Genomic DNA, 23,468 nt, shown 5'->3' with positions numbered 1-23,468 from the left:
AAAACATCTGTTAAGTAGAAGTAGGCGATATGACAAAAAAAAAATCATATCATATGATGCCTGAAGGCATCACGATATGCATCACAATATACAGGTTTGCTAACAAACTGCCAGCAAAACGAATAATGCTATAAAAAAAAATCAATAAAACTTATTTAATGTCTACAGAATTAAAATATTTTACACTTAAAAGGAGGGAAGAAAAATTCAGCTTCACAGCTCCAGGGTCCTTGGTTCGATCCTGAGCTTGGGTTAGTGTATGCGTCGAGTTTCTTTGCATGTTCTTCCCATGCCTGCATGGGTTTCCACCAGGTTCTACAGATATGTGACATAAATTATAATCATATTGACATTGTAATTGTCATATTACCAAGCCCTGATAAGTAATAAAGTAAAAAGCTTTGACACTGAATGATCAGCAAAGCAACGGCTTCTCTGAAAACACACACACGCACACGCTGAGCTCTAGTCTGTGCATGGCTGAATGCGATAATGCACTACACTGCATATAGATGTCACTCCTCATCACCACGTGTGGGTGTCCAACCCAACACTCTCAGGCTCAGCATGCAGTAACAGACTATACAGTGTATGCGCCCCCACACACACAAACCCAGGCAGACGGTCAAAAGCCACCTGTCTCTGCCAGTCACGTAGTCCAAGTGCTTCTGACAGCCAGTCTGATCATTGTGTACGGAGGACTTAAAGGGATGTCATGGCCCAAATGCTTGGGTTAGGTTATCTTGCAAGCCTGCACCAGCCATATAAGGACTGCTGCAGTACTGGGAAAAACAGATGCACATGTCAATAGGGGAAAGAAAACTCCAAGAGGGAGGGAGCAACAGAAGGGGGGCTTAAAATAAAACAGCTAGTTTACTTGCCTGTCTGTCGGAATTAACTGTTCAAGCATTCCAGGTGTAAAGACAAACAAAATGCTGAGCTGCTCGAAAAAGCTGCTTTTACCAAGTACTTTAAAACCAATTCGTTATAGCCATCATAACTTACAGACACAAGCCTTTACGTAAGAATAAACATGGTTTTCAATAAGGCCACACGACATAGTGGCATTATCTAATGTAAGCAAGAAGTGCTCTCTGATGGGGAAAAAAAAGAAAGCAGCCATGCGACAACATTGTCACTGAGACAGGCAATCCTACTATTTGTAACTGTCAAAGAGGAACAGTTGGACATATGACCTTGTGCACGTCCTTCAACAGAGTGTGTGTACACACAAGCAGCAGGGCAGAGGGACACTAGCAGCTGCCACCATTTTTTGAGTATTCCACTGTTTATCTTCACTCTGTTGAAAACACAACTGGACAAGTGGACACACCTGACTGGTGAGACTTCGCTTTTTGACACTCAACAGCTTGGCGTTATCTTTTATAGCCCACTAAAAACTATTGCACACAAAGTGGCCAACAAAATGCTAATACTCACTAGAATCCCAAGTAGCCTTATGTAAATACGACGCTGGTCACTAGCCCTCATTTACCACATTATTGTAAAGTGTCTCTTTTAAGCTTTCTTTGACGTTAACAAGACATTAATGCAGTCTGAGCAAGATGCTTCAGAAACAAATCCTTGGTGACCTCCTTCTATTGTCCTCCTAAAGGACAAAGTCACTTTACCATCAATCACAGGCTCGTAACAAAAGTGAGCGCACATGACCTAAATTCCCAAATATGAGTGGAAGGAGGAGGAATGCTAGCACTACTGTACTCCATTTTTCATATAACAAAGAAGCCAAAAAACCAGCTGTATAAAGAAAGAGAGCAGGGATGTCAATACTTCTACGATACCCTTTTGCTGAGTTAGAATATGCTGAAATGTATAAATGACAGTTTTAAAGGTACAGTTCCAGCAAATTCATATTACATGATATCACTAATAGTGAGTACTAGATTTCATCCACTGTTACCCATGTTAGTATTGCTGGTCAGATTAATTGTTATAAGAAAAATAAAAGGAATAAAAACATACAGTTAGCTACACACAGATTCAGAGGTATGGGCTAGACACCTCACTGGCTAATTCACAAAATGAAATATCAAATTTCATCAAATGCATAAAACGCCAATCAACAACCAGTTAATTCTCCAGACTACAAGTTACAGCAGACAATCAATTTTACTTCACTGTATTGGTCGCATTTAAGGTTCATATAAAGTTCATACAGTAGGTAAAGTTCACATAATAACTACCATGTAGGCTCATGTCAACTGCCAACCTGACAGTTTTTCAGCTGCAAAGAGCTATGCTGAGAATTTAGACCTCAATTTGCTGATTTCTGCTTTCCATGAGAACTGTTTCCACAAGCAGGACACTTTAATACTGAATAATAGTGAAACTTCTGATTTCACTTCATGTATTAACTCTTTATATGTTGCTGCTTTACTGATGTTAATGTAGGGGCGGGCGATATGACAACATACCAGATCATCACTGTGAAAAAGACTTAGGTACCCTATTATTTTTTTTAAATACAAACTTTGTTATAAATGTTTATTTTTTGACTTCTGCATTAGTGAGTCAGTCCAAAAACATTTTAGATTTCCGAATATTACTTTTCCCACCAAAAAATTAAATGTTACAGAAAAGTCTTTGTATGTCAGCACAAAAAGCAACATATTACGTAACAGACCACTTTTCAGACAAAAATCATGATGTGCGCAAAAAAAGAAACAAGTGCGACAGTCAAAGTCTCCAGAAGGACTGTGGCAGGTTCTCTAAGATGCTCAGTAAAGCTTACCAGCTAGTGTCTTTATAAGACTGCAAATAGCAAAAATTATTTAACACTGAAAAAAGGAATTTGAGAATTTTATTATTTTAAAGATTAAGTACCAAATTTATCATATCACAACACCCACAATATTATTATTATTATTGTTGTTATTATTATTATATAATTTATAACGATATGGACATTATATCGTCATATGGCCCAGCCCTAATTTAATGGATGGACATGCTTTAAAAATAAACAGAGAGAAAAAAAAAGTCTTATATTCCAAAAAACTAGTATGTTATGTAAGTTCGTTGTTCAAGAGATCACCACATGTGCAGTATACCGTAATAAAATACACTTCTATAGTCACTTAATATTACTCAAACTGCAGAAATGAAACTTCAACTTTGATACACAGCTGCAGGCGTGGGCTGACAGGAAGTGTGTACCATATGTATGTGGAGTGTGTAAGAGCGCTTGGCCAGAGCTGTGGTCAGTGTAGGGGGTTTCGTGGCAACACCTCAGTGGTGTTCTGCAACACTGCAACACAGGCAAACTTCCCCTCGCCTGCATCATTAACCATGCTTCTTTCTGACCCTCCACACTGACACATACTCAGAAGAACAGTGCAGGATCTCCACAACTAAAAAAGCTGTAAAGTGAAGCATTAAAATGCCTGCACATCGTAGTTTATTAATGACAAACACCTAAACAACCACATTACATTAGGCTCTCATAAACTGTAGCCTCACACTCCCTCTGTACTCCTGTGTTTTATTGCAGAATGCAACACTACACTTTAAAGGAAATATCTATCCTCAAACACATTAAATCTGTTTTTATTTCAATATTTATGAGATATATTGTCAATATTTGCTTAGCAAGTCTGGCGCTAATTTGTTGGTTGGTGCTGTTCCTATGAGAAGTTAGCGGTTGTGTGTCGCACTGATATCACAGGGGGACATTACTAGCACAGTTATAATGGTGTTTACATAGTAGGAGAAATTTTCAATGATCTCAAACATATGGGATAATGGTCAGATTTTGGTGTTAGCTCCTAAAAACAAGAGACAGCTTACCATTTTTAGGCTAACTTAATGAGAAGTCCAACATAGAAGTAGTGGAGACAACAAAATCTGGACTCTAGTTTACAGAAAGCAATGCATTTATACTATGCAGCTGCACTAAGTCACAGCAGACTCGACTCAGCTAGTTCCCAGCCATCTAGGAAGTGACAACCACAATGGGTTTGATCAAGGATAGCAGTATTACCATGAAGCTCTGGAAACCTGTTTGAGCAGAGTGTATAGATGAGGAGGTGAAAGAGGTGGTCACACTAAAAAAACTAAAAAAAAAAAAAAAAGGTGAAAGAGGTGGTCACACTAAAAAAAACTAAAGTGTCACTGCATTTATAAAGAAATCAAGCAAATCCCACTGGTGCTACTATAAGCAGAACCCATTAAGCATAGTGAAAACAGACCAGCATGTTCATGAAAGTTAAAACCAAAAATGTCAAGGCAGAATTTAATCATAAAATAATTCTTTTGCATAACTGAGGATCAAATATTGATTATAAGTAGTGATATATAAGTGTTCAACCAACAACAATTCTCTGCTCTAAATCCAGATCAATTTTGCTCCCATATGCAGCTGTCAAAGAGACCATTTCCAGGAAATTAGTTTGATTGATACTAGTTACTGAGATATTTGAAATAAAAAAACGCCCCATTAAGGAACAGATAAAATTGTTGACTAGCAGACAAAAACAGCTTTTCCTCCCCTCAGAGCTTTAAAGCTCTCCACAGGTTCATCCCTCAAAGCAGAAAGACATAAAAGAATCAGGAGGAAATATGGCACCAGTGATGTAAACATGAAATCTTTTTTGCACTTAGACCCCTAAGGTGCGAGGTAACGCTCTACTGACCTGCGCTGCCCGTGCTGGGCGGCCTGTGGGGGGTGCCAGCAGGCACCACGTTTCTTTGAAGAGAGGTCTGAGGAGGGGACAGCATGGTGGCTTCGCTTAGTGAGGCTGTAGCAGCAGCTGCCAGGCCCTGGCTACTCAGAATGCCCCCAGGGTTGTAGCTCATGGAGTTGGGGTTTGTCACCGGCACGGCCACATGCATGGAGAAATTCTGCTGCGGCAAAGCTGTGGGCTGCAGGGAGGAGAACCAATGCACACAAAGCAGCACACATGCACACACACACACACACACACACACACACACACACACACACACACACACAGAGGTTTAGTGGCTCTTGATCAGAGAAGTTATCAAGTACAAGCACACAATACTACAGAATAATGTAAAATCATAATTCCACCACAGAAATTAAGGTGGATTTTATTCATTTGAATTATTATCCAGTTACTTTTACTCATAGCCAGTACAATTCCAGAGTTAAGATTCATATTAGCTATGTATGTGAGCACATACATATCTCCAGGCCACTATCAGAAGTGAAAGACGACTCCTGGCCTTTAGTGCTTCTAACAAACAATGGGGTAAACCAGAAGATGGATAGCACAGTGGAAAAAAAAAAAAGGTAACCTCGGGAGAAAAATCTCAGGATCACCTTCAGCTATCCAGTGTAAGAAACACAGTCAACTGTCTGTTTTTGCAGGCGTGTTTTTGCACTGTGCACATACACTAGTTTTAATCCAGACCACAAGCATAAGAACACAGAGATATTGTATTCACAAATTAACATGCATATATCAGTATGACGTCACCATTCCAGCATGGCAATAGTCAGCACTGCACTCTACTAAAACATATATTTAAAAAGAGATGCAACTTTTTAGATCAGACTTCTACCTATAGTATATGCTGCTTGTAAATCCTTACAAATGATTAGAACATTGTGCAAAAGATAAGCTGTTTTTCCTTTCTGTTGCAACAAGTGAACATATAAATAGCATACTGTTTTTTTTTTTGTTTTTTTTTTAATAAAGTATAATATATAAGGACAGTGCAGTGCTGATTAACCTCAGTGAATTCTGGGTGGGTCAGTGTGAGCAGTGAAAGTGAAACCACTCCATTGGCAGCACACTACAGTGAGCACGTTAGTGATATTATTAGTGTGTTAATGGCACAAAGAAGTGGTGCTTTGTTCATGTGCAGATTGGACAGTGGAGGTGGCTTGTCTCCTCAGAGTCTCAGGTGCAAAATGTTATGGTCACCACTCACAATAAGATCACCATTGTATCAAGAAAAAAAAAAACTCAAAATGTAAAATGTCTTCTGGTTATATAAAATGTCTTCATATTAGCTTGGTGAAGTCTGGAGGTAGATGAAGCAGGCTGATTGGGGGAGCGATTGATGCCTTTCAAGGACTAAAGGAATCGGCCAGTCGAGGAAATGGGTCTCTAATGAGAGAACATGAGGCAGAGAAAGAGACAGATTGCTTAAGTTCTCCACAATCCTTTTCTCTCACACACGACCCAGGTATAATGCAGCTCTGAAGGAAAAAGATTCAATTTCCAGATCTACAAGGATGCGAAAAATTCGGCATGTGGAACAGAACGCATCAATCACTACAGCCTTCATATCCGTCTATATCCATACTACTACAGTGAACTAAAGGAGACGTCCCAGGGAAATATTTTTCATGGCACGGTAAACCTGTCTCTGTGGTTAAAAAATAACCTCATTATATGAGGCATTCAGCTACAATTCAATGAATTGTTTGATTAAGGCAAAGCCTAATATTGTGGAATTAGCTTTGCAGTCGAGCTTTCCAAAAGGGTGACACCTATCCAAACAATGTGATCTTATCGGGGTGTACAAAAACAGCGTAGAATTAAATAATGAACAGAGGAAAACAAAATACACTACCAACTAAAAAATGTAAAAGGTTAATACTTAAAAAGGACTGCATAAAAATTGTGGACAGAGGTTGTAGGGTGGGGTAATGAGGGGAAAAGAAGAAAAACAAAATAGGGAGGGAGCATCCTTTCTGCCACAAAGCCAAGCAAAAATATTACATTTACTTACGATTTTATGATTTCGCATCATATTATCAAACTCCTCATTAATTTTTTTATATTTTTCTTCTGTGTGGGGTGTGAGGACATATGAGGCATCAGGGTCCGGGCTATCGCAGCCTCTGTGTTCTTTCTTGTTTAAGGCCTGTAGTGAATATCAACATAGAAACAGGGATCAACAAAAAACTGCAGAAGAGAAAGTAGTACTTACACCAGAGCGCTTGTATATTAAATCGCTCTCTTCATTTAGTTTGCCCAAACGGTCATCCATGAGGGGACTATGGCCAAAACAGTCATCAGGATCAGGACTGGCACAGTCACTATGGCCTTTGGTTCTTAATTTCTGCAATAAAATTGGAAAATTCACATACAATGCACACAGGCACATGCAAACACAGTGAGATTGTAGAGGCTTATGTAGGCTTACTGTTCCGAGGACACAAAGTACATACATATACACAGTTCATTACCTACCTTATATACTGTATCTACTGGATATTTAATACAATGGTACTATCTGTATCTGTTTGGTGTCCAAACATCCGTGTCCATATTTGTACTGGACAATGGATTGGCCTATACTGGAAGCCTTTTTTTTTTTATTATTAAATGTGAACGCTACAACCATGCATCTGCCTGGAAACACTGGAAATACTGAAAAAACTGCAATTTTACATTCAAAAAAGATAACAATAAATCAGGGAACTATTGTTTATAGTTGACAACAATAGTCACTTTATAATATTTTGTTCCTTACATTTTGGAAAATCAGAAAAGTGCACTGGACATGATACCAGAATCTACTACGAAGCTGGGACACAGTGCCGCTGTGAGTCAAAATGGGGTACTTTAAACAGCATTTCATTATAATTCCTTTATGATTTTTCAGGAAGATTTTATTGTTCATTGAAACACAATAACACAATAAAAACATGCACAATGATCGTATAAGCTAATATTTTCTGGAGACCCCAGCAGAGGTATGCTGCCCTGTGCACAGCAAATGGTCTGTGTGGTTCTATAAATAAAAGCTTGTTTCTTTTGTGAATTTCGGGCCAGTTTGTATTAAAATATGGTAGAAATGTCTTTATTTTGTTGCTCAGTAAAGCAGTATTTAGTTCAGGATACTGAAACAAACAAAAAAAAAAACTAATAGTGTGCCTCCTATTCATATCTGTATTTGTATCTGTTTAGAATGCATTATCTGTCCATTAAGAATAATGTTTCCGTATTTGGTTACAGCCATGATATCTACACTGACCCTATGTACAGTAGATGTTCTTTGCAGGGCTACAGTTACTGAATACATCTCGAGCTGCATACAGTTTGGCAGCCTCTATCCCATCCATTAATGAAAAGGGATCATCATGGGACCACCACTGACCATTATCATTTGGGTGGTGGATCATTCTCAGCACAATGATATGTTTAGAGGGTGTGGCACTGGTATGAGTGCATCGAGCACAGCAGTGTTGCTTACTGGCCACTTTATTAGACACACATACCTTACTTAGTCCACCTTGTGAATGTACAGATAGAGAGTACAGGACTGCTATTGGCTGAATTTTAGTTGGAGAACTATACAAGATAAAATAAAATAGGACTGATACCTCTTTAACTGCCATGTCAGTATCTATCAACCACATTTTGTGTATATATACACCATGGAGACAGTAGAGTATTTTGAATTTACACAGTAGTCCAGTGTAGCCAGCTGTAGCAGTGACTAATTTGGCAATTGTGTTTAATACCGTGATGCTTGCTCCACGACTCGTGCATTAACCACTGTAGAGGAAATTGTGAATGCTTATACTGTACTTTAAAACCATTTAGCTCTGGAGAAGCCAAATCATGTTTCTTTTATTCTCTGTCTGTATCTCCCATACACACTCATATTCCTGCTTAACGCATGTGTGTGTGTGTGTTTCAATACATTTTTCATTATTTTTCAGTTAACATAAGCCACCCAGCTGGATGGCGGCCTCACATAAGAAGGTCCCACAGCGCAGCCATTTGGAAGCTGCTTTGAGTTTCTTCCAGCACACTTGCCACTCACAGAGCATGTCAAGTGCTAAAATAATGGATTGTCATATCTGGCCACTAGCGCTTATTTGAGCATGAAATGGACTGATTATTCTAAGAGAAAAGAGTACATTTGTATTGATCTTATTACATGGAAAAGCGTTTCTTTTGTGCATGTGTGAAATGTGTGAGCCTAGGGTGAGAGTGTTTAGAAAATTGGCACAATTTTGTGCTCTGATCAATATACTGCCCTGTTAAGAAGATTCGCAGGTTAGGTCAAATTTTGTTTCTGATGTCTTATTCATGTTATTAAAGGAATTGTAGCAATGTTTTACAGACACTGTGTCTGTGTGCGTGTGTGTGTGGCACAGCTGTCATTCTCAGGCAGTTATGTAGCGGGAAGGTGACACTCTTTTCACCATTTATGATGCTTTAATTCAGAATTCATTTCATGCAAACAATTATATATGCTTTTATTAAAAATAACTATGTGCAGCCTGGTTAATATAGTACTAAAAAGTTCTTGAAACAAGAATTTTTTATGGAATGTAATCACAAGCTTTAAGGCTCCTAAGCTTCTCTGACTGGGACTGTGCTGGAAAAGACATATTTGACTCCTGCTGTTTTACCAGAGTTTAACCAAATGTCTATCTTGCAAGACACACGCATATGCATACACATGCACACACCCCATACATAAAGAAATTTTAAAACACCACATCCTGCAGTGTGCAATGTCCACTAATGGTTTGCTGCTAACAACTTCTGAGGTGCTCAGCTTGCCCATACAGCTATGGGTGGGTTGGCAAGAGTGGCTTTTGCTCGTTCTTTCCGAGCAACGCCTTCCTGAGTCATTTCCTGTTTATTGAGGCCTCTTTGCACCCGAACGCCTGTGTTTACCCGAGAAACTATGCACTTTCTCCCCAAGAGTGCCACAGATTCCATCGGGACCTGCAAATTAAAGTCCTAACCTGCTCATTATGTGGGCAGCAGTGTGGTCGGGCTGGAGGACTGGAGGCGGGATAAGGACGGGGCAACCTAACCCCAGTGGCACACCCAGTGCCTCTGCCAGAACACAAAGCAGGAGCACATAATGCAGGTCATGAAATATGTGACACAGAGACACTATGACACGCCCAAACAATGAGGGCCTGTTCATGCATGCCGCGGGGTGAAGGTCTATGATGGATGGAGCTGCCGCATTTATTTTGTGCTGGCTCAAGTGCTAGAACTGGGAATAATACGTAAGGGTGAGACATGAAGAAACCCCAACACTATATATGTATATAAGAGCTGTGACAGGGAGTGTGTTCCAGACCGAAGTGTGGGACGGCGCACTTGTAAATCCTTCTTAAATGACTTGGCACGTTTCGGCTGTCCTGCGGACTCTGCCTGCGGCTCCTAGTAAACGGATCACTAAATCAGCACATGGCTAAACAGGTGGCCCTATCCCCAGCACCTGCCAACCCGCCTCGCCGCCCAGCCCAGCCAATGAGCAGCCTCCGCACACCAACACAGCCTTAGAAGGGAGCCTGAAGGTCATCAGCTCTGACCCCCTGCAATACCTCCTGCCCCCAAACAAGTACCAACCCAACCACCACACTTGTTGTCATTTGACACCTTATTGGATCCACAAATGCCCCAACATTGTATGAGGTGCTGCCAAGTGTTAATGCACATGGATGGATCTGTTTCCAACTCCAAACACAAGGAAAATGGTGACAAGGTCTTTCAGAAGTTTGATTAAGTTTGATTTGAATTGCATTTGCAATTAAATGTGTAGGTTAGTACAACTGTAATAGGCGAAGGAAAGGGGGAAGCACGTATGTAAAAGGGTCTAGAGAGAACCGTGATGACCTCCATCATCTGTGATTAATATAAAACAGCCACATGCCTGTTGCTCAAAACATATAAATTACAAAAGTAATCCTCCTCCAGAAAAAGAGAAACAGACAAAGAAACTGCCATCTCGCCAGGAGTATTTGTTTGTGAGAGGAACAAGGAAAGGGAAAGACAGGCACACTAAAGTAGACTGTTTTATGGCCCTACTCTTAGCAGTACTCTATTCCAAAATGGATTTTTTTTTCCAGCGACTCTCTCTTCTACAGCTACTACTCATTTATCTTGACTAGAAAAATAGAAACTAATCCCTTGTAAAACCCACTTTTCCATATGCACACATACACAGACTCACATATCTCAGGAAAATATCTATAAGGTGTATGAAACTGTGCAAGCATTTTGAAAGCTGATCATAACAGGCCAATAAAACCAGGCCGAAAAGCATTTGTTTGTTTCGGTCAACTATTACTGATCAAATTGTAATCTCAACAGATTTTTGGGAAGCTAAAAATAACATTCAAGTGAAGCTCTTGCATAAGCCACCTACATTACCTGTTCGCATGATGTACTTTCAGTGAAATGGTTGGGCTCTATGCTTTGAAACACCATTAGCCTGCTGCAACCTTCTTGTGTCTAGGCTTTTTAAGTTTGACTTATTTATGTATTGTATGCGAATAAACGTTGACTGAGACTGTGGGTCTAAAAACCCACCATCTGAAATAAAGGAGGAATGGACCTGGGAAAAAAATGTCTAGGTGAGAGAGAGAGAGAGAGAGAGAGAGAGAGAGAGAGAGAGAGAGAGAGAGAGAGAGAGAGAGACAATAAAAGAGTAAAAGACCTGTAGAAATCTAGAAATGGCAGAATGCCAATTCTCTGCCTATGATTAAAACCCAGAATGTAGTGATACAACCATGTGTATTTATTAAAATCACAAATCAGAACAGAGGTGAATCTACATACCAAATCTGTTCTAAATCATGTGTTTGTCAGTTTTCTCGTCAGTATGAAAGCTGACTAAACTTTCTTATATGTAGGCTATATTTTTTCTCTGTTCTAATAGACCCAGTGGATTAGAAGTGAAATGGTGACCACATGGCCACATAGGTAAGCTGCCATGCTGAAACTTACGACATCGCTGTTGTGTTCGGGCAGAACTTCCACCTGCTGTTCTGTCTAAGAGGCTTATCAAAGTGGGCTTTTAAGTGTGGAGCAAAGCAAAGTAAATTGAGTACTGCAAGGTGGCTAAAAGGAAGCCTTTTATCTGCTTGACAAGCATTTCTGCCTGGACATAACATCTGTACAACTTACAATGGAAGCATGCTCCTGCTCTTTTTGACATAACCAAAGAAGTGTGCATATGTCGTGCATTATCCTACTTGTTAAAGCTAATAGCATGTTTTGTCGAAAATTTTAAAAGCCCCTGACAGCCTGGCTGTCCAGACTACAGAGCTGGAAGTGACTTCATGCTTGTCCTTCCTGCTGAGGTGCTATTGTCCACTAGCTGTACTCACAGGAAGTGAGGCTCATTTCTTTGGTAATTATGATCACTGCCTAGCTGTATAGAAAAAAAAAATAAACTCCTATATGTCTCCCCAGGATGCTGATGTGTGCTCACATCTCAACTTTCCACATGTAAACACAACAAATGGATTTATGCGCACTTTGGGAGTCTGACTGATTGATCTAGGCAGACTGTGAGAAAGAGAATGCCTTAATAATGACTCAGCCATATATGGTAGATAATTACCAGTGGTTGACCACTGAGATTATCACTTTTATGGACATGACAAACTCCTATTAGCTGGTGTGTTGCACTGCAGGGAGCAATAGATACCCTGATAAGAAAGGCAGCTGCCCAGAGACAAAACACCGTCAGACTCGACAAAGCTATTAGTTGCCAGAGTGAGAGAGAACACACTTTTAGTCAGGGGGTATTTTGAGACACCAGAGCAGACTGGGAATTCAACTCAGAATTGAGGATGAAGGCATCTCAAAGTCATTGCATGGGCTTTGCAGGAAAATGAAATGGTGCAAACGACATGGCATTAAAGTACGCCTCCCATCCCCACTGACCTCAATATCTCATTCCCAACTGTAAAACTTGACTTGTTCTACTGTACTGTATAATAAGTGAAGAGCAGAACTTCTAAAATAACAACATTTCTTAAAGCTTGCTTTTAAGCTATCCTGGAAGAAGACTTCAGGCCAGAGAAACTGTAACCCCTCTCTCTTGTGTTTCTCATTTTTTCCTACCTCTCTTTCTCCTGTTCCCTCACTTCATTGCTCTCTGATTCCTTTCCCTCCCTTAGATTGGATCATTAGCTGTTAGAACCTTGAAACCACAGCATTCACCAACCCCCCCCCCAATTCCTGCTGGCCAATAAAATATTCATAAAGACAATTAGGAGTTCCGATAAGGCAAGAGAGAGGGATGAGAGGAGAGCAGGCAGGACATGCCAGCACTACTGCAACACTTTATACCGTCTCTGCCACAGACTAGGCCCCATCAATCTGTGGCCAGCCAGATCTCTGCAACACACAGCCTTCTGGCACTATCCATGCCACTCAACCTTAAAAATGACCTACCGCTTTTATACAACTTACATGTACAAGCAGGTACATGAATCAGTGTTATGTATCAGCATGTTTAGGTGTAAGAATGAAAGACATTTGCACATTATTTCCACTACCATTAACATTTGCACTATCACACCCAGTAAACAAAGCTCTGTAAGATCTAGGAGAGCGACCATTTGCGAGGGTCACGCGTGGCTTGGTGGTTAGACCTACCTCGAGCCCACAATGTAAATTCAGGTCACAAGCTGTAGGGCTCAATAAACCACCGGGCACCACTTTGGTAACCCTCATTCATATCCTCATGTGAAAGAGGCTGCCTTGCTGTCATTAGCAATTCCAACCAAATTAGGTCAGCTGATGACATACTTCAAGTTCTGCTACACTAAACTGCCAAAGTAACCTTGCTCTGAAATGTGGGGTAGCATAGCATACAGGAATGTACAAAAAAAATAATAATTAGCTCAACAAGACTGATCCTTACTATCTTGATGTGATAATATAAAACTTAAAATGTTCATTTGGTAAAGAAAAGTCAAGCTTTTATGCCTCTGTCTTTCCCTTTCTTTCGCTCTCTTTCTCACTCACTCTCTCTCACTCTCTCACTACCAAACGCGAGTTAACCTTTTCTTGGCAACTGTTACCATGTATGCTCTTGTAAACACCTGCGGAACAGGGAAAAAGGACATGATGGAATGATTTTGTCTCTGCATATGTGTGTGTCTGTGTGTATGTGCACAGTCTGTGAGGAAGTGCACAATGGAGCTGAAGACAGGTTGATAACGGAAGATAGATGAAGTGAGGGAGCAGGCATGTACGGGTATCCAATGGCATAATTGTGTATGCCTACAAAAAAAAAAAATTCTGTATTTTTCATTAGTTCCTTACACCTTGCAATCTGACACTGGTGGATCTGTTACCAATAAAAGCTCTTTAAAGGCTGCCAATAATCCTAGTCCTCGACTTCTTAAGCTAAATCAGAGTAAATACCGAACCAAATCATAAGCAGTGTAAACATAATGAAAACCTTCCTTGAGTGGTCCATAAAGTGCTGGAATCAGTGAAGAGCAAGTAATAATCCAGTGGTAAAGTCAAAGAACTTTTAATCAAAAGCATAAGTGTGTCACCATGTCAGAGTTTGTGTGCCCTTTCTGAATAGTTAATACCTAATCTAAACCTGAGCCAACAGAAATAATCTTTCACTTCAGCACTACAGAGGACACTTGAGGGAAACTCAAGTGAAACTGGTACAGAGAGAACACGCCAGGACGACTGGAGTAGAAGTGGAGCGGACAGGGAACGTGTGTGTGTGTACCAGGGAACATGAGATATAGAGATAGATAGAGCAAAAAGAATAAATGTATCAGAAAGGGATAGATAGAGATTTATTCTCGCTTTTATTGAATTACAGTCAATCATGTTTGTCTGTGTTGGTGATGCTTTCCCCCCCTCACTGGAGAGTAATCAATAGCTCAAGAGCAGGCCTCCATTAGCCCTTGCTCTTGCTATCTGGGGACTGATTCTGAGAAGGGAGGGAGGCAGAAAAAACAAAGGGGAGGTTGGTTAAGTATCATGGTGAACAAAGCATCGTACTTCATTGTTACCCATTTTGTTTCTATTACGCCACCACAGCCAGCATTAAAGTAGAAAGAATAGCAGGAGGCCTGTACTTAAAAGAGCCAGAAAATTTAATAGTGATGCAAAGCAAATCTCATTTCCAATTATACTTGATTTCTAACTGCAAATTGCTGCTTGTTACTATTACAACCAGCATTTCCAGCCTTGTGACTCTTTTGCTTATTCGGACTTGTGTGAGTGCAAATTACACAGCTATAAGTTACATTTCCTGGTAATATATTATAGCTCAGTCAGCTCACATTACAAGGAAAACTGATAGTGATATTTTGCTGTCTCTGCATGAGCTTTCACGGTTCGTGTTGCGCTAATATTTTTCTGGTTTGGTGTAGGGCTACTGAAAAATTCATTCCTGATTCGAGAAAGAACATGAGTACTCAAATAGGTCTCTAAAACGTGTCATTTACAAAGTACTAGTTTAAGTCCAGTGGACTTTTATTGCCATCCCATTCATACACATGTATGGAGTGGGACAAAAAATTGGTCAGTAGGATTCCTGTGTCCACAGCCATCAATAGTTCTGAACAGGTCTGGTGTTTAGCTCTGCATACAACTTGCTTTGAGTAAAATTAGCCTGTTTTTCAGACCTTACACAAAAAAACCCCACATAAATAACTTCATTAACATTCAAATGGCCCTCGTTGCCTCATGGTATCAAATAAAAAATGTGAACCAAGACAACAGCGTATCTCTCAAAATAACAGGCTAAAATGATACAGCGAAATGAGTCATTTGCTCGTGTTGCACTTCCCTCTCATTTAATTTGTGAAAAAGCATAAGGGTTATCTGCACAGAGTCAGCAGGGCCTGCACTCAAGCACTCAAGATTAGAGGCTGCCTCATTAGTCTTATTCATGATTAATATTTACAGAGGACAAGACTTTGTCTGCTGTTTTTGTCCAGGTATCTTGAAGAATACTTGGTTTTGAAGTGAAAAATATCAGACTCGTGAGAGAAAGAGAGAAAAGGAGGCTGAGGAAGCAGGCAAAAAAGAGAGTCACTGACGTCAATGAGGCATGACATGCTGAAAATAAGACTCTCTTGGCAGTAACTAGGTAACAAGCGTTGCACTCAAGAGGGCAGAAATGCTCTGTAAGAGCTGAGTATGAGAGGCTATGACACATGCACACATACACACAGCTACACGAAAACACACACATCTCATCATCGCTAAAGAGCTTTTTAGACACAGGCTATTAAGTGATGCATCATAGTACTAATGGTCAACAGAAAATGAGAAAAAGGGCACCTGGAAATGAAAAAGTGCAAGTTTGATATGCTGTGTTGCTTGTGTTTTTCTCTTTACACGCTATTTTTTTTCCCTGTTGTTGGACTCTAATGTTCATAGTGCAGATGAAGAAAATCTGAGCCGTGTTTCTCACTGTCTGTTCTCTGTTAGGAAGTAAACATGCAACAGTGTTTCCACAGCAACCTTCTCACACTTAACATATGAGGAAAAATTACCATGACTTAAAACCTTTCCTCAAGTCTTGTTTAAATCAGCAAGCACACAAATCACTGTTTTGGTTCGGATTCAGAAGGAAGAAATGGGATGTTCTGAATGAGAGCTTTGGTCCTGTCCTAGTGAAAACCCAAAGGAAAGGGAGTCCTTGTCCTATAAAAGAGGGCACTTTGAAAAGCAGTGGGAGGCTCAGTACAACACAATTAGTGTTCTGGCCCTCAGCATGGTATATTAAGGCAGTGCTTTTTAAACGTGACACACGTACTTCACCCTAGCAGAAGAGAAAGGATAGTACCAATTCATTTACATTGCCAAAATGGAAATGATCAATTTCATGAGATATGTTGTATATTGTATTTGAGCCTTTCTGAGTGTAAAATTTCAGCCAGATCTAAAGCACAGCCTATAACCTTTGTAGACAGAAGTACATTCATCCATTCGTCTTCAGTAACTGCTTTATCCTGGGCAGAGATGAAATGAATCCAGGGAGTATCTTGGGAACACTGTGCCTGAGGCAGATATACACCCCAGATTGGACATTAGCTCATCATAGCGGACACGAGTATTAGAAGTGCCACACATGCTGTATATATGGCCATAGAAATGGCATACCATGGCCTGTTATCTCTTCAATTAAGAATTAACAAGCCACAGTAACTAACCTCCCGATGACCATTCTCTCTCAAATCCTAGGAAAATAAATCTGGATCTTCGTCCAAAATTTTCATGTTTATATTGGCTTAGCTCACAATAATTAGGCTCTGTTATACAATGGGGCATTTTTCTGGCATGGTTTGGGTCCACCTGTCCCCCTAGAGCGAAGTATCACTGAAAATCAGTACAAAGTTATTCTGACGGATCACCTTTATCCTATGATGATACATTTCTTTCCTGATGGGAGTGGTCTCGTTTCAGATGAAAATGCCCCTAATCCTCATGGGCTCACTGAATGCTTCAATGACTATGAAAACGATAGTAATAATATTCTGTGGCTTTTGCAGTTTCCGGAACTTTCTGAACACCTTTGGGAGATTTTAGTGTTAGACAGTGCTCTCTACCATTGAAGGAATAACCTTTGAAAGAATGGTGATTTATGTCTCTAGTACATTTACAGAAACATGCCAAGGTGCATTGAAGTTGTTCTGGCAGCTCATGGTGGCCCTTGTTTTTCCTTTAATTTGTCATGCTGTTGTTTAGAAGCTTTACAGACTGACAGAAAAGGTTAATTGGACACGCAAGCTTTAGGTGTTAGACCAAATTTGGACTGAGAGAATGGGGATGCTACAGCTGATTTGTTGTGCTGTGACGTTACATTAACAGCACACCACATTGTCAATCCAAATGACTAAAAGTTGTCTTATCCGGCCAAACATAGAAGGCATTCCCAGACAGTGACAGACTACTGTACTTCTGTACTGTTGTAATGTGTTATAGTATCTTGGCACATCTATTCTGGCCTTTGCTAATTAAACACCAGACAGCCCTGATGCACAGCTGAAGCAAATAAAAAGCCATTTACATTTGTGAGACACTAAAATTTCCTCAGATAAACATGAAGATTGAAGAAACAAACATTTGCCACGTATAAATTTTACATATCCTCCCAGTGAACCTTCAGATGATCTCATACGATGATGGAAATGTGAAAATTAAAAAAAGCTGAAGAAGTCTGATTAATTATAATACTATTTTGTGTGTGGACTTCAGTGCACACAACTGTAATTATTTGTGGCTGGAACTCATTATTAAAAATACCTCCGCTATACCCAATTGCTTTAAAAAAAAAAAAAAAAAAAAAAAAGAGGCTCAGCCTTGTGTCAATAGAGCTGACATTTGGTTTGGTTTAATCGCTTCTTTAATATGGAGACGTCTCAATGTGAGAAGGAAACGGGTATGAAAAGACGTGTGGTGAAGGGAGGGGGTTAAAGACTTGCCAAGGAGAAGACATTAAGGAGTGAGCGCTGGGGAATTGAGCAGAGACGGAGATGAGGATCGTTGAAATGAAGCGAAATGTTACAGATCATGAGGGAAATTAGACAAGCTTTAATAACCGTTACATCAAAAAAATAGTGCCAAAGTGATATCTGAATCGAACTGACAGCTGTTAAAAAGAGGGCTGCTAAGATGACTCAAATTATCATGTCACAAACTTTCTTCCAGTGTACAGAAGGACAAAAAAACTTTTTGTCATACTGAGGCTCATCTTAAGGAACTACAAATAATGGCATCGGTTTGTACGGCAGTGTTTACTTTTTTAGATGTCCATTTTTTAAAAGTATAGAGGCAGCATAATAGCATTATTCAGCTTTACATTACGAACAAGGGAAACTGCACCTGATCCTCGCAGAATCAAGAGCCAAGCAGTGTAACTAACCATGCAGACCCGTGAGCCTGCTCAAATGTCAAACAAGGCTTTAGCAGATCACACAGCAAGCCTGGCCTGTGGCCAGGCACAAAGTCAAGCTGCTAAGTTAAGCACTTACCAATTAAAATGTAATCTTACTCCCCTTCCGTCTCTCATGTTGTCATCTGTGCATATCAAACACAAATTAAGCCCCTGACCCCTTTTATATTTATCCTTGTAGATGCGAGAGAATGGCTCAATGACTGTTTGAGTCAATGGCAATGCTGTGCATTGTAGATGTGTGTGTGGGTGTAGGTTTGTGTGTGTGTGTGTGTGTGTGTGTGTGTGTGCGCGTGTGTACAGGTAATCCTTAAGGACTCAAAAGCCCCTAGTTTTCGCTGAAGGATGGGTTCTCAGTATAACTGTCCTAGCCATGACCTGAGAATGTGAGCTCATTTACACAACACTGTTTCATGATTGAATTAAAAGCACCTTATGAAGATGCAACATGACCTGAACGGCTTTTCATAAATCCAGACTAGCTGTCCTCTTGAGTTCTAATACCATGTACACATATATTTTCTCTTTTAGTGATCCATTAAGTGGAGATATATATACATATATACATATAAATATACACACACAGTATTAACCTAATTCACTATAACTAAATAACTATTAGTTGAAGTGTACCCTTACTCCTATTACTGTATTTTCCTTTACTATTATTATTATTATTATTATTATTATTATCATCATCATCAACATTCCCTTACTGTATTTTTAGTTCTGTCATGGGATCCACGCTTCTCTACACATAAATAGCAAAAACTGGAATACAACACTACACACTACTAGATGGCTGTCAACACTTCCAGGAATTACAGTTCAGTAGAACTTTAATAGTCAATTTAATTCAGTAATTGCTTTAAAAATGGCCACACCTCCAAGAGGAAAATCTATGCCAGTTTATTTGGTTGGAGGCTGGGAGCTTAATGCCATTACGGGAAGCCTGTAGGATAGTGACAGGCCTGGATGGTGCCAGCTACAACAGCCTGTGAGCGATGCTCCATTATCTAGGCACGTCAGGATCGCAGATCCTCAGCACTCCAGGCCTGATCTGTCAGCGAAAGAGCCCAGACAGGGCCCCTCTGAGACACCCAGCCCCCTAATGTTTGGAAAATGAGTTTAGCCGCTAAGGCCGAATCAACAGCGGCGTATAAATAATACCCCTATTAAGATTGCCACCCCTGCCTGCTAAAAGAGAAATGGGTTTGTAATTGCCACGGCGTTAACAGTGCATGTTGTGCTTGCAGAGCACCCCAGAGCAGTCTTTGATTTAACAGTCAGGGAAATGGAGACAAATGGCAATACAAAAGACATTTATGACCATTCACTGTTTTTCTTTCAGCTAGGTTTAATCATTTTAAGCACATAAAAATCTTAAGGAACATATGTGTTTTCTTGGTGACATTGTTTAGTTGGAATGCTAGCAGATAGCACACGTAAACTCTTACAGGATGGCATAAAAATGGTACTCTGTAGAGTAATTTCTCTGAAAGATCCAAATACACACAGAACTTTGAGTGTTCTACTTTATCTACTGTGCCACCAAGCTACTGCAGACAAATGCAAGAGACTTCGCTTGGATTTTCCGCCAAGATGTGAAAGCTACCTTTATATTCTATCACAGTGAATTTAAAGACTGCATCTTTTACAAATGATGACTTAAGTGATTTAATCATCATCAATTTACCCAAATGACATTTAAACTGTATTTTAATGGTTGACCTTAAGGGATTTCTTGCCCTTCTACTCCTCACAATGCTGCTGCTATTTCTCCTCCGTTCTCCTACCCAACACCAGGAGGAGGATAATTGATCAATCACGCTAATTGAACAGTCTGGCCAGCCAGCGCACAGAAGCAGATGTGCCAATTTGCATTCATTAAGACAGACTGGGGGTCTTAATCACTATGCCCGCTGTGATTGACAGCACAAACAATTCTGTTTCTTTCTCTCTAAACATAAAGCCCATGGCGTGCCTTCACTTACTTTGCTATCAGCGTAATGATGCACACTGACATATGAAGGGGCTTGTATCAGGCTGTCTTTTATAAGATGGCAGAAGCACATTTCATAACTCTTTTGGATCAAGTAAAGCAGAAGCAATGACTTAACTCTTGTGGCATTTCTACCGAAAACGAAGCATGGGCATTTTGCACAGTAGTCAAGTCACTGAAAAAGTCCCTCGTGACATCATGGCATCAACTACACCCCTCGCCCCACGCCTCCACCTTCCCTTGAGGCTATAGTGATGAAGGAAAGTCCTTTATCAGAAATATCTCCCAGGCCCAGACATTCAACTCAGCCCCATTTCCTTCCTTTCCTCGCCCTCACTCCCAGACACTCGGTCTTTTTTTTTTTTTTTTTTATCCAACATTCACAGCTTTACTCACTCTGCCAGCTCATTGTCAATGGGACCTTATGGACTCAGATCGCTGTATAATGAATATGTATGCTATAGAAATTCAGTCATTCTGTTGTTTAGAAGCTTTGTATGCCAGTTTAAATGTTCAGCTTCACAATCTCAAGCACAGGGACCAAGGGACACTGACATTTTTTTTTTTGGTCCCATGCTTTACGGAAAGACAATGGTGCAATTCATGTGGAACAGAAGTGGAAACTCACAGAAAAGAAGAAAAAGGGATAGCTGGCATTTTAAAATGGTCAAGATTTACATATCATGCAAATTTTATTTTGACCATTAAACATCCTCAGAAGCATGCCCTTAAAGAACAGACAGTTGGTTCTTTTTCAAGGACTCAAAAATCCATTAAAATCCATTATACAGATGCCTACCATACATGCCCTCACTCCAGATAGTCTCTCGTTCTCTACAGAAAATGAGTATATCTGCTTCATACTGTATTGTATCTTTTTATATTATACCACAGCTCTCTTAAATTCTCAATTCTGATTGGTTTGAAGGTGTTGGTTAGTTTTATATAACATCGCAGCTCAGGCTGTAGTTCTAGCCACAGTGTAAATTACAGGTTTCCATTAATCAGTGCTATCATTTCTATAGTAAAGACTAACACAGGGACTTGTATGGCAAATGCTCCACATGAACGCTGATATAGTGAAGGAGTCTCAAGTATCTGCACTTGGTAACAGTCAGAGCTAAAGCTGTTCCTTTAGGTTTTCTGACATGGGAAAGTCTTCAGGACAGTCATTTATTATTTATATATCAAAATCTCTTAGCAACAAATACAATTCCACCTTTGAACATTTGTGTCAGGCAGGAAATAAAGAAACATTTGTTTCTTAAAACCACAAGTTAAAATGTCAGCCTTACATGGCCTTCAAAAAGCAGACACTACATTTGCCTCTGATTTGTTTAATATTCCAATAAACAGGAGATACTGAACACTAGCTAGACTCAGTCTAAATGTCAACCAATCAATGAAGATCAATAATTTGTTCAACTGTCATTAAATCAAGGATTTGTTATGCACCCAATATGCTAAAAAAAAGATTCCAGTTATATGCACATATGCTAAATATGTGCGTGAAGTTGCAAGGAATCTTCCATGTACTGTGAGTCTGTGTTTGGACTGAGAGAGGAAGCCCCTAGAGCGACTCAGGGAAGATTTCATTACTTCAAGTCATAGTCCAAGAAGAGTAAGGATGATTGAATTATTTTAATTACCTGCAGCAGCTTTTTCATTTGCAGTGCAAATAAAATCGAATTTGAAACACACAGGAACAAGAACAGGAACTCCAGGGGTCTTACTACAGTGTGGAAATTGCAGACTGACTGATTTGGTACCGCACTGCTTACTTTTAATGTATGCATTTCCCATATCATGAACATCGTAAATTATTCTAAACGATATGCAAGTTCCTATGTCTACGGACCGTTTAGTATGCACGGAAATAATTCTTCTGATGAGAAATAGTAGCAATTGAGTAAAAGCTAATGATGATTTTTAATGATTAGCATCTCTGTATTTTTAAGCAGTTCAAGTAGATCAGCTAAATGCTCAAGACATGATTCGATCATTACCTTCCCCACAGATCCTGTCTGCTGTTCTTCTGGCTAGCAGTTCTTGGTCAACTAGACATTCTATGATCATTTACATCATCACAGCACGCATAGCACAACAGCAGAACTGTCCCACCCTTATTCTGACAAATGCCTTTCGCTGGATGTTCGTCTCAACTTGTTGGTGATTGACGAAGTTAATCACTTTCACTTTGTATTTCATCCTACTTTATGTTCAGCCTTGTTTAGGGATGCGTTGTTATGGTATATCATAAGTGTGTGTGTTTTTCTCATAGTTTGTTCATTGTGGAGGATACGCTGCAGCCCAGAATCCTCCCTTGGCACACTGTGCGGTTTAGGTGCTGCACTTTCAGCTAAGTTTGGAATAGTAAAAGTAGTTTAGTTTTGTTTGAATGGTGGTCACAGGAATAGTCAACAAATATTATTGAAATATTACCAAATAGCTTCTCACAACCTGTAATTTTACAGGATGGTGGCTACAGTGACAGTCACTTATACATGCTCCCACACAGACACCGCGTCTTTTTAAAATGGGCAGCTGAATGCGCTTGGTAAGATAATATAACTATTACTGCCTTTCTGATTGCGGGGGAAAGAGGAAAGCTATCCTTCCCACCCAGAGAGTAGGGCCAGTTGTTCTCTCTTGGACCCCTGGCTACAAATGGCTGTGGCACCATCAGAATTCAAAATCACAATCTTCCTACAATAGTGGGAATGTTTAGACCATCCACTATCGCTTTGGCCAGGGCACAATTTCTGAGCATGATTAATTATACAGTTACGACACTAAAATTTTAAGGTCTAGC

At 39.9% G+C, this 23,468-nt stretch overlaps 1 protein-coding gene across 9 annotated transcripts in view; it reads right to left on the bottom strand.

The window, feature by feature from the left end:
• mef2aa (myocyte enhancer factor 2aa) overlaps positions 1 to 23,468 on the bottom strand; it is an 86,193-nt gene that overhangs the window by 15,405 nt on the left and 47,320 nt on the right. For 5 of the 9 annotated variants that reach the window (XM_053235028.1, XM_053235024.1, XM_053235027.1 and 2 more), the window contains 3 exons: positions 6,928 to 7,059; positions 6,727 to 6,861; positions 4,653 to 4,881 (listed from right to left, as the gene is read on the bottom strand). In XM_053235028.1, coding sequence (XP_053091003.1) covers positions 4,653 to 4,881; positions 6,727 to 6,861; positions 6,928 to 7,059 — 496 coding nt within the window. The remainder of the gene's footprint in view (positions 1 to 4,652; positions 4,882 to 6,726; positions 6,862 to 6,927; positions 7,060 to 23,468) is intronic. The other 4 variants (XM_034305541.2, XM_034305539.2, XM_034305540.2 and 1 more) reach the window with 2 other exon arrangements.

The sequence above is a fragment of the Pangasianodon hypophthalmus genome, chromosome 6, assembly GCF_027358585.1.
Source record: "Pangasianodon hypophthalmus isolate fPanHyp1 chromosome 6, fPanHyp1.pri, whole genome shotgun sequence".
NCBI classification, from domain to species: Eukaryota; Metazoa; Chordata; class Actinopteri; order Siluriformes; family Pangasiidae; genus Pangasianodon; species Pangasianodon hypophthalmus.
This window is presented reverse-complemented; position numbering and strand designations above follow the sequence as displayed.